Raw genomic sequence first — 13,030 nt, 5'->3', positions numbered from 1 at the left:
CACATGTTAACCATTTTATTGTTGTTCATCATTCCTTTTTGCATTTCATACTTTATAGAATCACCTTCATTTTTCCTAAAATACATCCATTCTTTAGAAATGTCACTAATGAATGTATTTTGGGAGTAAAGTCTCAGATTCTGTTTAATAAAACTGTATTTTATCCATGTTATGGGATATAATTATGGCTGGATATACCAGTTCTCAGGGACAGTTCTTTTTTTCTTAGCACTTTAAAAATATTGTTTTACTTAAATGATCTACTTTCTGTTCTACTTAATTCCTATGTAGTGGTCCTTCCTCCCACATCCCCCTCCCTACCTTCTCACCCCTGCCACACACACACCAAAGGCTGCTTTTAAGATCTTTCATCTGCTTTACTTTAGTATCACTATGATGAGCAGTTCTGGCCAAGTCTCAGCTGTTTTTCTCTCCTATGTTGCTTCTCCTCATTTTCTTTATTCTTTTCTTCTGAAACTCCAGTTATATACGTGTGTGTGTGTGTGTGTGTGTGTGTGTGTCTACTTCTACATCGTCTAAAAACCACATTTTCCATTTCTCTCTATTGTATTCTGGTTAATTTCTTTGAGGTTGTCTTCCATTTCACCAATTCTCTCTTCAGTTGTATCTATTTTACTATTATATAAATTTAATGCACTTTTAAATTTGTTTGATTAAACATATATATATAATATATATTATAAAATGTCTCATTATTATTCAGATTTGATTGGACTTTTTTGATAGGTTCCATTCCTGTGATTTCCAATTACTACTTTATTTATTTAAACATATAAAATGCACATATTTTATATTCTATATTTGATAATTCCAATATCTGAAATATTTGTGGTCTAATTTTAATGCTTTTTTTTTTCCTGATAACTGGCATGTTGGTTTGTTTCTTCATATTTGTGTATGTGTGAGTGGCAGGGATGTGTTGTTATATGTTAGCTTGTTTTTGACAGAAATGCATCATTTTTGACAGAATTCCATACTTTGATAGGATGTATTACTATGTAGAAACTCAAACTGAACACATTAAATATGTACAGTTTTGCAAATATCAATTATACTTCAATAAAGCTGTTAAGTTTTCTTCATATGCTACTGCTAGGCATCTGGGAGAGCGATAAAAACAGGTTCATTTTAAATTTCTCATTTGGAGTTTTATGGACCATACAGTGAATTTGAACCTCAAAGTCACGTAAGAGATAATATATGGTTATGAATTCTTCAGAGATATTTTTCTTTTCTGCTGTTCTTCCTCTATCCACAGCTGATGCCAAGGCATAATTTGTTTGTGCTGCTACCTCTGTGGCATGATTTTTTTAAGACAGCTCTTTCACCAAGGGTGTAGTTTTGTGGGATAAAGTATATTTTCACAAGCTCTAAGATTTTATTTCCCATCTGGTTTGAGCCTGATATATGGTTTTAGGTCCCCTGGTTATCCATTAAGTTTGCAGTTATGGCCAGTGGGTACAGGGCAGGCATCAGCTTCATCATTTGCTTACAATTCCATATGTGTGTTCCCCCCAATTTTTTACTCTCAAAGATTTCTCTTACCTCCTTGAAAGCTTAGCTGTTTTTAAGAGGATGGTTTTAATATTTTATATAGAATTCTAGGAAAATATTTTTAGAATATTTACTCCAGAATATTAATGAAACCACAGAAGAGTTTGTTTTTTATTTTGCTTTTAAAATTATATTATCTTCACACTTAATTTCTCAGGTCTATGAATTCTTAATTTCAGGTACTGCTTCTCCAAATCTGAACACACACAAAAAAACATATCTACACAAAGTCAAAAAGGTTCATAAGGATTTAAGTAAGACTTTTTTACGCATCACTGGTACCTATTGGTTACTCATTTATTGAGAGAAACGAGTTACCACTTAAACTTGACTGAACAGGCTCTAATTACTAACACTACTTTCTGTAACCAGGACATTCTTTTTGTCTACAATTTTTATTCATTTGTGTATTTGCATAATTAACAAACACCAAATCCAGTGTGAAGGTGTTGTGCATAAAAGCTTTCTATGTCATCTGTATCCAGAATCTTTACTAAAATCCAGTAATGAAATCTAGCTAGATTACATACAAAGCGAGTGAGATGATGTTTGAGTGGGAAGAGATTAATGGCCAACAAATCAATGAATAAATGTTGAGGAAACATATTAATTACGTAGTATTCTCCAAAAATAAATGCTGGAGATATAGTGAGAAATTTACATCATAATCAGGGAGACAGAAGAGTAAACCTTTAATTACAGTATAGCATAATGAGTTTTATAATAGAAATGGGTAGAATGCCTTAGGACCACTAGAGAAGAAGATTTACTTAGTTTCAAGGAAGGCTTTCTAGAAGAGTTAACACAAGCTGACTGAGATAAGTTAAAAGAGGGCATGGGGGCTTCCCTGGTGGTGCAGTGGTTGAGAGTCCGCCTGCCGATGCAGGGGACACGGGTTTGTGCCCCGGTCCAGGAAGATCCCACATGCCGCAGAGCGGCTAGGCCCGTGAGCCGTGGCTGCTGAGCCTGCGCGTCCGGAGCCTGTGCTCCGCAACCGGAGAGGCCACAACAGTGAGAGGCCCACATACCGCCAAAAAAAAAAAAGAGAGGGCATAGGGTGCTCCAGACAGAGGAAATGACAAAAACAAGGGCCCAGAGGCATGGAAAAGATGATACATTTAGAAAATAAGTTATTTTGCACCTCTGATCCATAGAATACACATGGAAGACTAGCCAGAGAAGACACTAGAGAGGTAGATAAGAACATCAGATTGTATGGTATATTTTATGCTTTGCAAAGAAATTTAGACTTCATTGTCGAGAGTCTCTGGAGGCTTTTAAACAAGACTGTGACAACAGAGAATAAAGAACTATTAGAGGATATTATCATTTTACAAGTTGTTGGGGAAGGATGCAAACTAATTATTTTCTTTTTCTGGTAAATAGGACCTCGGGCTCCTGCCACAGTCCAGGGTACTTTCTCTTCTTCTGTTTTCTCAAATACGTAAGTATCTAAGAAAATTAATGTATAATGATAAATTAATATTCTAATAAGTACGTGGGTCATATTAAAAAGCAAATAATTACGTGGAATCCTCCATTCTTGTACTTCTACTTAGATTTAGTGAAACGTTTGTCTTTTGCAAATTCTCCTCACTAAGCTTAAATTGTAAAGTAGACAAAGTTAATGTTCTTCCTTTTCCTTATTTCCTTACCCCACTGTGGTTCTACACTTGCCCTATTTTCAGAGTCTTCATGCCACTTTCAAGTATATCCAACCATGTCTTCTCCTCTTCAGGTAGCTTTCCAGGATCTGGACTTGTCTCTTTGCCTTTCTCCCCTTTGAAACATTTACCATTCCTTAAACCTTTTGAGATTACTGGTTTCCTAAGGACAGGTTAGTTTAGATTAGTTTTACTTTTAAAATTTTTAATTAGTCATTCCTAACCTAAAGTGTATTTGCCATATAATCCAAAATAATAATCTCTAATGATGGAACTTGCAAGTCTCTGGAGAAGAAATTTGGGGAGCCTGAGGGATTTTTATTCCTCAAACTGGTGGCAGCCTATTTCTGTTGGTGTCTATATATGGCTTTCTCAACTTTAGAGACTATCATTTTAGACCCAACACTGTTGCCTTTTTTAAAAAAATCAATAACTCAACTGAGGTCCAGGAAAGACTTTACAAACCCCAAATTTCTATGAAAATGGTTGGATAGAGTTAAGTGGTATATGATGGTAAATGATGTTGACATATTCAGACCAAGCTTTCTTGGAGGAAGGATCTTGACTTTAGGACTGATGAACATCAGTTTAACTGACTTACTGAGAGTTCATAGGATACACAGCACTATAATAGATGCAGAAAGAAGGAAACTGGACTAGTCCGGTTTAAAGAAATAGAACAAGGTGGAAGAATGGTGATCGTTTGTACAAAATGGCCATTTTTATTTTAGTTATTTAATAAATGTTTATTAAATATAAATACCTGCCTCTATATAGAAGTGGTTAGAGGAAGATCATAATAAAGTCTTGAGTGCTGCCTCTTTATTCTCCACCCAACATTATAGAACTACAGTCATTTGGATCTTTCATAGCAAATACTTTGGATACTTTTTCATTAAAAATCTTAGCTCGGTAAGATGAGTAACTCTGTATTACCTGGAGATTCTTCACCACGCCCTCCCAAATTGACAGGGAAAAATACTTTTAGTTGCAGCCAGCCAGCCCAACATCCTGTCAGAATACAAACAAAACACAGCTAACAATACTTTCTGGTCTGACTCTGCCCATCATACACATTCACATTCTTCTCATTCTGATTTAATTCCAGATTTTGTAAGACTTTACTGTGGAATCATTGCATGTATTTTATCATCCACCCTATCTCTCCCTCCCTTTCGTCTATTGATTAGTTCTATTTTTTCTAATGTTAATACAAAAGACAGAAACATTTGTAAAATAGACATGGAAATTCAAGACCAAGAGAATGAAGACAAAGCAAGTATGATAGCAGTGGGTATAAACAGTTTCAACAATTACGCATTACACTTAGATAATGAATATATTTATATTATTGGGATGGAAGATGTAGGAAGTAACAGAGTGATGAAGACAGTAAGTCTGCCTGCTACTTGCATACTGTGGTCAGAAATTTATAGTTTACTTATTGGGCAATACTCTGATGTGTTGGAAGGGGAATGATATGGTCAAATTAGCATACATGATGGATAACTCCAACAGAAATATATAAGAAAAATTGATGGCAAGAAACTAGGAACCAGTTGTAGAAGTCCATTAGTGGCCTGCACAAAGGCTTCATTTTGTGTTAGAGTGAGTAGGCCCAAATCCAAACGATTTTAAATGGGAATTTATTTATGTTCAAAGCATAATGCTAGATATTGGGCATATACCACAAGGAAGAAACCTATGCCACTGTGATTGTGAGCTGTTCTTTTTCAAAGATACCCTGTTGGTGAGAAAGAGAATGGAAATAGGACAAGTTAAAACACCACAAAGCTCACTGTTCTTACCTAGATGATCTACTTTTCTTGAGTAAACACTCTCTGGAATGCTGAAAGCCTTTGGTTAATTTTCAGAGTTCTGAAAACTGAAAAAAAATTGACTATGAAAACCATTTACTATAAAATAATGAAAAAATTTGTTAGTTTACCTATTGCTTTTAAGAAGGAGTAAATTTTCAGAGCTCTTTACTCTGCCATTTTCACTGATGTCAACCTTTATCTGGTTATCACAGTTGTTTTTTAGTGGTCTTCTTTGAAGTTTTCTCAGTTATTTGATTATTTTTATTCTTAGTTCTTTTCTCTTTGTTTGGATATTTCTGCATGCCTTTGAGGAAGAAAGTCTGTTGGAGTCAGGTACAGGTATCAGTTAATACAGTGGACTCCTTGAGTTCCATTTGGTGCCTACAATATAATGTGAAGAGAATGGAAAAATGAATCTGGGAGAGTTAGGTTGCAGAATATCAAAAAGAAAAAAAAAAAACCTGTGCTTAGGTTGACCTAAGAAAACAGATCCTGACAAAATAAAGGAGGCCAAAAGATAAAAACATGTCACTGACATTACCTTTCAGGCTCCAGGTTCCATATTGCAAAAAGTACTAGTCTGAGTATGGACTGTTGCTACAAAGCCCATGTCTGAGCTGAAACCAGGGAGTTTTCATTTTCTGCCAAGATATAGGATATAATTCTCTGTCTTGCTGTTTCTCGTAACTGAATTTTAGACTTTAGGAAATTTTTAATTTTATTTATTTTATTTGTTTATTAAAATTTTTTTTATATTGGAGTATAGTGGATTTACAGTGTTAGTTTCAGGTATACAGCAAAGTGATTCAGTTATACATATACATATATCTATTCTTTTTCAGATTTTTTTCCCATATAGGTTATTATAGAATATTGAGTTGAGTTCCCTGTCCTGTACAGTAGGTCCTGTTAAGTATCTATTTTATATATAGTAGTGTGTATATGTTAATCCCAAACTCTGAATTTATCCCTCCCACCCCATTTCCCCTTTGGTAACCAGAAGTTTGTTTTCAAAGTCTGTGAGTCTGTTTCTGTTCTGTAAATAAGTTCATTACTATCATTTTTTAGACTCCACATATAAGTGATATCACATGATATTTGTCTGACTTACTTCACTTGGTATGATAATCTCTAGGTTGATCCATGTTGTGGCATCATTTCATTCTTTTTTGTGGCCGAGTAATATCCCATTGTATATATGTACCACATCTTCTTTATCCATTCCTCTGTCAATGGACATTTAGGTTGCTTCTATGTCTTGGATACTGTAAATAGTGCTGCAATGAACATTGGGGTGCATGTATCTTTTTGAAGTATGGTTTTCTCTGGATACATGTCCAGGAGTGGGATTGCTAGATCATATGGTAGTTGTATTCTTAGTTTTTTAAGGAACCTCCATTGTTCTCCATAGTGGTTATACCAGTTTATATTCCCACCAACAGTGTAGGAGGGTTCCCTTTTTTCCACACCCTCTCCAGCATTTATTGTTTGTAGACATTTTTCTTTGGCTGCGCTGCATAGCTTGTGGGATTCTAGTTCCCCAAACAGGGATCAAACCCAGGTTCCCTGCAGTGGAACCGCAAATTCCTAACCACTAGAAAGCCAGGGAATTCCCTGTTTGTAGACTTTTTGATGATGGCCATTCTGACCAGTATAGGTGATACTGGATTGTAGTTTTGATTTGCATTTCTCTAATAATTAGCAAAAATGTTGAACATCTTTTCATGTGCCTCTTGGCCATCTGTATGTCTTCTTTGGAGAAATGTCTGTTTAGATCTTCTGCCCATTTTTTCATCGGGTTATTTGTTTTTTTAATATTGACCTGCATGAGCTGTTTATATATTTTGGAGATTAATCCTTTGTCCGTTGATTCATTTGCAAATAATTTCTCCCATTCTGAGGGCTGTCTTTTCGTGTTGTTTATAGTTTCCTTTGCTTTGCAAAATCTTTTAAGATGCATTAGGTCCCATTTGTTTATTTTTGTTTTTATTTCCATTACTCTAGGAGGTGAGTCAAAAAAGATCTTGCTGTGATTTATCAAAGAGTATTCTTTCTATGTTTTACTCTAAGAGTTTTATAATGTTCCATCTTACATTTAGGTCTTTAATCCATTTTGAGTTTATTTTTGTGAATGTTGTTAGGGAGTTTTCTAATTTTATTGTTTTACATGTAGCTGTCCAGTTTTACCAGCACCACTTATTGAAGAGACTTTCTTTTCCATGTATATCCTTGCCTCCTTTGTCATAGATTAGGTGACCATAGATACATGGGTTTATCTGTGGGCTTTCTATCCTGTTCCATTGATCTATATTTCTGTTTTTGTGCCAGTACCATTCTGTCTTGATTACTGTAGCTTTGTAGTATTGTCTGAAGTCAGGAAGTCTGATTCCTTCAGCTCCATTTTTTTCCCTCAAGACCGCTTTGGCTATTCGGTGTCTTTTATGTCTCCACACAAATTTTAAGGTTTTTTGTTCTAGTTCTGTAAAAAATGCCATTGGTACTTTGACAGGGATTGCATTGAATCTGTAGATTGCTTTTTGTAGTATAGTCATTTTCACAATATTCTTCTAATCCAAGAACATGGTATATCTCTCACCATCTGTGTCATCTTTGATTTCTTTCCTCAGTGTCTTATAGTTTTCTGAGTACAGGTCTTTTACCTCCTTAGGTAGGTTTATTCCTAGGTATTTTATTATTTTTGTTGCAGTGGTGAATGGGATTGCTTCCTTAATTTATTTTTCTGATCTTTTGTTGTTAGTGTATAGGAATGCAAGAGATTTCTGTGCATTAATTTTGTATCCTGAAACTTTACCAAATTCATTGATTAGCTCTAGTAGTTTTCTGGTGGCATCTTTAGGATTATCTATGTATAGTATCATGTCATCTGCAAAGAGTGACAGTTTTACTACTTCTTTTCCAATTTGTATTCCTTTTATTTCTTTTTCTTCTCTGATTGCCATGGCTAGGACTTCCAAAACTATGTTGAATAATAGTGGCGAGAGTGGACATCCTTGTCTTGTTCCTGACCTTAGGGGGAATGCTGTCAGCTTTTCACCATTGAGAATGATGTTTGCTGTGGGTTTGTCATATATGGCCTTTATTATGTTCAGGTAGGTTCCCTCTATGCCCACTATATGGAGAGTTTTTATCATAAATGGGTGTAGAGTTTTTCAGAAGCTTTTTCTGCATCTATTGAGATGATCATATGGTTTTTATTCTTCAATTTTTAATATGGCGTATTACATTGTTTTGCATGTATTGAAGAATCCTTGCATCCCTGGGATAAATCCAACTTGATCATGGTGTATGATCCTTTTAATGTGTTGTTGGATTCTGTTTGCTAGTATTTTGTTGAATATTTTTGCATCTATATTCATCAGTGATATTGGTCTGTAATTTTCTTTTTTTGTGATATCTTTGTCTGCTTTTCATATCAGGGTGATGGGGGCCTTGTAGAATGAGTTTGGGAATTTTCTTTCCTCTGCAGTTTTCTGGAAGAGTTTGAGAAGGATTTGTTTTAGCTCTTCTCTAAATGTTTTATAGAATTGGCCTGTGAAGCCATCTGGTCCTGGGCTTTTGTTTGTTGGAAGATTTTTAATCACAGTTTCAATTTCATGACTTGTGATTGGTCTGTTCATATTTTCTATTTCTTCCTGGTTCAGTCTTGGAAGGTTATACCTTTCTAAGAGTTTGTCCATTTCTTCCAGGTTGTCCATTTTATTGGCATAGAGTTGCTTGTAGTAGTCTCTTATGATGCTTTCTATTTCTGCAATATCTGTTGTAACTTGTCCTTTTTCATTTCTAATTTTATTGATTTGAGTTCTCTCCCTCTTTTACTTGATGTGTTTGGCTAAAGGTTCATCAATTTTGTTTATCTTCTCAAAGGACCAACTTTTAGTTTTATTCATCTTGCTACTGTTTTCTTTTTCTCTATTTCATTTATTTCTGTTCTGATCTTTATGAATTCTTTCCTTCTATGACTTTGGGTTTTCTTCCTTCTTTTTTCTCTACTTTCAATAGGTGTAAGGTTAGATTGTTTATTTGAGACTTTTGTTTCTTGAGATAGGATTGTATTGCTATAAACTTCCTTCTCAGAACTGCTTTTGCTGCATTCCATAGGTTTTGGATCATCATGTTTTCATTGTTATTTTCTCTAGGTATTTTTTGATTTCTTCAGTGATCTCTTGGTTATTTAGTAATGTATTGTTTATCCTCCATGTGTTTGTGTTTTTTACATTTTTTTCCCTGTAAAAGATTTCTAATCTCATAGTGTTGTGGTTGGAAAAGGTGCTTGATATGGTTTCAATTTTCTTAAATTTACCGAGGCTTGATTTGTGACCCAAAATGTGATCTATCCTGGAGAATGTTCCGTGTGCACTTGAGCAGAAAGTGTTATCTGCTGGTTTTGGATGGAATGTCCTATAAATATCAATTCAATCTATCTGGTCTAGTGTGTCATTTAAAGCTTGTGTATCCTTATTAATTCTCTGTCTGGATGATCTGTCCATTGGTGTAAGTGAGGTGTCAAAGTCCCTCACTATTATTGTGTTACTGTCGATTTCCTCTTTTATAGCTGTTAGCATTTGCTTTATGTATTGAGGTGATCCTATGTTGGGTGCATATATATTTATAATTGTTATATTTTCTTGGATTGATCCCTTAATCATTATGTAGTGTCCTTCCTTGTATCTTGTAACATTCTTTATTTTAAAGTCTATTTTACCTGCTTTCTTTTGATTTACATTTGCATGGAATATCTTTTTCCATCCCCTTATTTTCAGTTTGTATGTGTCCCTAGGTCTGAAGTGGGTCTCTTGTAAACAGCATATATATGGGTCTTGTTTTTGTATCCATTCAGTGAGCCTGTGTCTTTTGTTTGGAGCATTTAATCCATTCACTTTTAAGGTAATTATTGATATGTATGTTCCTATTACCATTTTCTTAATTGTTTTGGGTTTGTTTTTTTAGGTCCTTTCCTTCTCTTATGTTTCCCACTTAGAGAAGTAACTTTAGCATTTGTTGTAGAGCTGGTTTGGTGCTGCTGAATTTTCTTAGCTTTTGCTTGTCTGTAAAGCTTTTGATTTCTCTTTCGAATCTGAATGAGATCCTTGCCGGGTAGAGTAATCTTGATTTAGGTTCTTCCCTTTCATCACTTTAAATACTTTAAATATATCATGCCATGCCCTTCTGGCTTGTAGAGTTTCTGCTGAGAAATCAGCTGTTAACCTTATGGGAGTTCCCTTTTATTTTATTTGTCATTTTTCCTTTGTTGCTTTTAATAGTTTTTGTCTTTAATTTTTGTCAGTTTGATCAATATGTTTCTTGATGTGTTTCTCCTTGGGTTTATCCTGCCTGATACTCTCTGCACTTCCTGGACTTGGGTGGCTATTTTCTTTCTGATGTTAGGGAAATTTTCAACTTTAATCTCTTCAAATGTCTTCTCTGGTCCTTTCTCTCTCTCTTCTCCTTCTGGGACCCCTATAATGTGCATTTAATGTTGTCCCAGAGGTCTCTTAGGCTATCTTCATTTCTTTTCATTCTTTTTCCTTTATTCTGTTCTGTGGCAGTGAATTACACCATTCTGTCTTCCAGGTAACTTATCCGTTCTTCTGCCTCAGTTATTCTGCTATTCATTCCTTCTAGTGTATTTTTCAATTATTGTATTGTTCACCCCTGTTTGTTCTTTAATTCTTCTAGGTGTTTGTTCTTTCATTCTTCTAGGTCTTCATTAAACATTTCTTGCATCTTCTGGATCTTTGCCTCCATTCTTTTTCTGAGGTCCTGGATCATCTTCACTATTGTTATTCTGAATTCTTTTTCTGAAAGGTTGCCTATCTCCACTTCATTTAGTTGTTTTTCTGGGGTTTTATCTTTTTTCTTCATCTAGTACATAGTCCTCTGCCTTTTCATTTTGTCTGTCTTTCTGTGAATGTGGTTTTTGTTTCACAGGCTGCAGGATTGTAGTTCTTCTTGCTTCTGCTGTCTGCCCTCTAGTGGATAAGAGGCTTGTGCAAGCTTCCTGACGGGAGGGACTGGTGGTGGGTAGAGCTGGGTGTTGCTCTGTTGGGAAGAGCTCAGTAGAACTTTAATCGGCTTGTCTGCTGATGGGTGGGGCTGGCTTCCCTCCCTGTTGGTTGTTTGGCCTAAGGTGACCCAGCTCTGGAGTCTACCTGGCTCTTTGGTGGGGCACATGGTGGACTCTGGGAGGGCTCACACTAAGGAGTACTTCCCAGAACTTCTGCTGCCAGAGTCCTTGTCCCTGTGGTGAGCCACAGCCACTCCCGCCCCCACCTGTACAGGAGACCCTCCAACACTAGCAGGTTGGTCTGGTTCAGTCTCCTATGGGGTCACTGCTCCTTTACCTGGGTCCTGATATACACACTACTTTGTGTATGCCCTCCAAGAGTGGAGTCTCTGTTTTCCCAAATCCTGTCGAAGTCCTGCAATCAAATCCCACTAGCCTTCAAAGTCTGATTCTCTGGGAATTCCTCCTCCTGTTGCCAGACCCCCAGGTTGGGAAGCCTGCTATGGGGCTCAGAACCTTCACTCCAGTTGGTGGACTTCTGTGGTTTAAGTGTTCTCCAGTTTGTGAGTCACCCACCCAGCAGCTATGGGATTTGATTTTATTGTGATTGTGCAACTCCTACCATCTCATTGCAGCTTCTCCTTTGTTTTTCGATGTGGGGTATCTTTTTTGGTGAGTTCTAGTGTCTTCTTATTGATGATTGTTCAGCAGTTAGTTGTGATTCCGGTGCTCTCGCAAGAGGGAGTTGAGAGCACATCCTTCCACTCCGCCATCTTGAACCAATCTCCAATATCTGTCTCTAGGTATTTTTTGATTTCCTCTTTGATTTCTTCAGTGATCCCTTGGTCCTTTAGTAACATATTTTTTAGCCTCTACTTGCTTGTGGTTTTTATAATTTTTTTTTCTTGTAGTCAGTTTCTAATCTCATAGAGTTATAGTTGGAAAAGATGCTTGATATGGTTTCAATTTTCTTAAATTTAGCAAGGCTCACTTTGTGGCCCCACATATTGCCTATCCTGCAGAATGTTCCATATGCACTTAAGAAGAATGTGTATTCTGCTGCTTTTGGATGGAATGTCCTATAAATATCAATTAAGTCTGTCTGGTTTAATGTGTCATTTAAAGCCTGTGTTTCCTTATTGATTTTCTCTCTGGATGAACTGTCCATTTATGAAAGTGGAGTGTGAAAGTCCCCCACTGTTATTGTGTTACTTATGATTTCTGTTTTCTGAAGTTGGCTATTGCTTTAATTCTGATTTTAAACATCTGAATACTGCCCAGCTAAGAAATTCTACTTCTAAGAATTTATTATAAAAAAATGAGAGATGTGCAGAAATGCATATATAAAGGTGTTCATCGAAACATTTGTGTTAATAAAGATTAGGCAAAAGCATAAATGCCCAATAATAAAGAATTGGTTAAATACTTTGATATAGTCATTTTATGGAAAGTGCTTTGGTTATTAAATATGGCTGTATTTTTATCTCTCTATATACCTGTATTTTCTCATTTTTATCTACCACAAATATTTTGTAGTTATATAACTTAATTGAAAAGTTTTAAAATCTGCCCAGCTCAATGCTTTGTCCAAAATTATGTTCCTTACTTGTTTTTATTATGCTTTTTTTCCAATTTGACTTTATAACTGAATAGCCAAAGTTCAGTATATGTAGACTCTAAGTTTTAATTTTTCAACTTTAGCCTTTACATCTTCTGGTTTTACGTAGTTTAGCTTAACTTCAACACCTGACACTGAGCTGCTATAGAACAGCACACAAGCCAATGGAAAGCTGTCATTTTCATTTTGAACACTGTCTGTCTCCTGCAAGCTCATATCTGAGGCCTGTACATTCTAATTAAGTATCAAGAAGGACAAGCACAACCATAAACTCAAATAACTAGGAAATATTTGAAGATGTAATCAGTTGAAACATTCCTTTTTTCAT

At 35.7% G+C, this 13,030-nt stretch overlaps 1 protein-coding gene across 1 annotated transcript in view; it reads left to right on the top strand.

The window, feature by feature from the left end:
* Positions 1-13,030, top strand: part of FSIP2 (fibrous sheath interacting protein 2) — a 126,299-nt gene that overhangs the window by 59,543 nt on the left and 53,726 nt on the right. Inside the window, exon 12 of the mRNA XM_019931469.3 lies at positions 2,962-3,019. Coding sequence (XP_019787028.2) covers positions 2,962-3,019 — 58 coding nt within the window. The remainder of the gene's footprint in view (positions 1-2,961; positions 3,020-13,030) is intronic.

This window comes from Tursiops truncatus, chromosome 7, assembly GCF_011762595.2.
Source record: "Tursiops truncatus isolate mTurTru1 chromosome 7, mTurTru1.mat.Y, whole genome shotgun sequence".
In the NCBI taxonomy this organism is placed as follows: Eukaryota; Metazoa; Chordata; class Mammalia; order Artiodactyla; family Delphinidae; genus Tursiops; species Tursiops truncatus.
The sequence above is the reverse complement of the archived record's forward strand: the minus strand, read 5'-3'. Positions and strand labels throughout refer to the sequence as shown.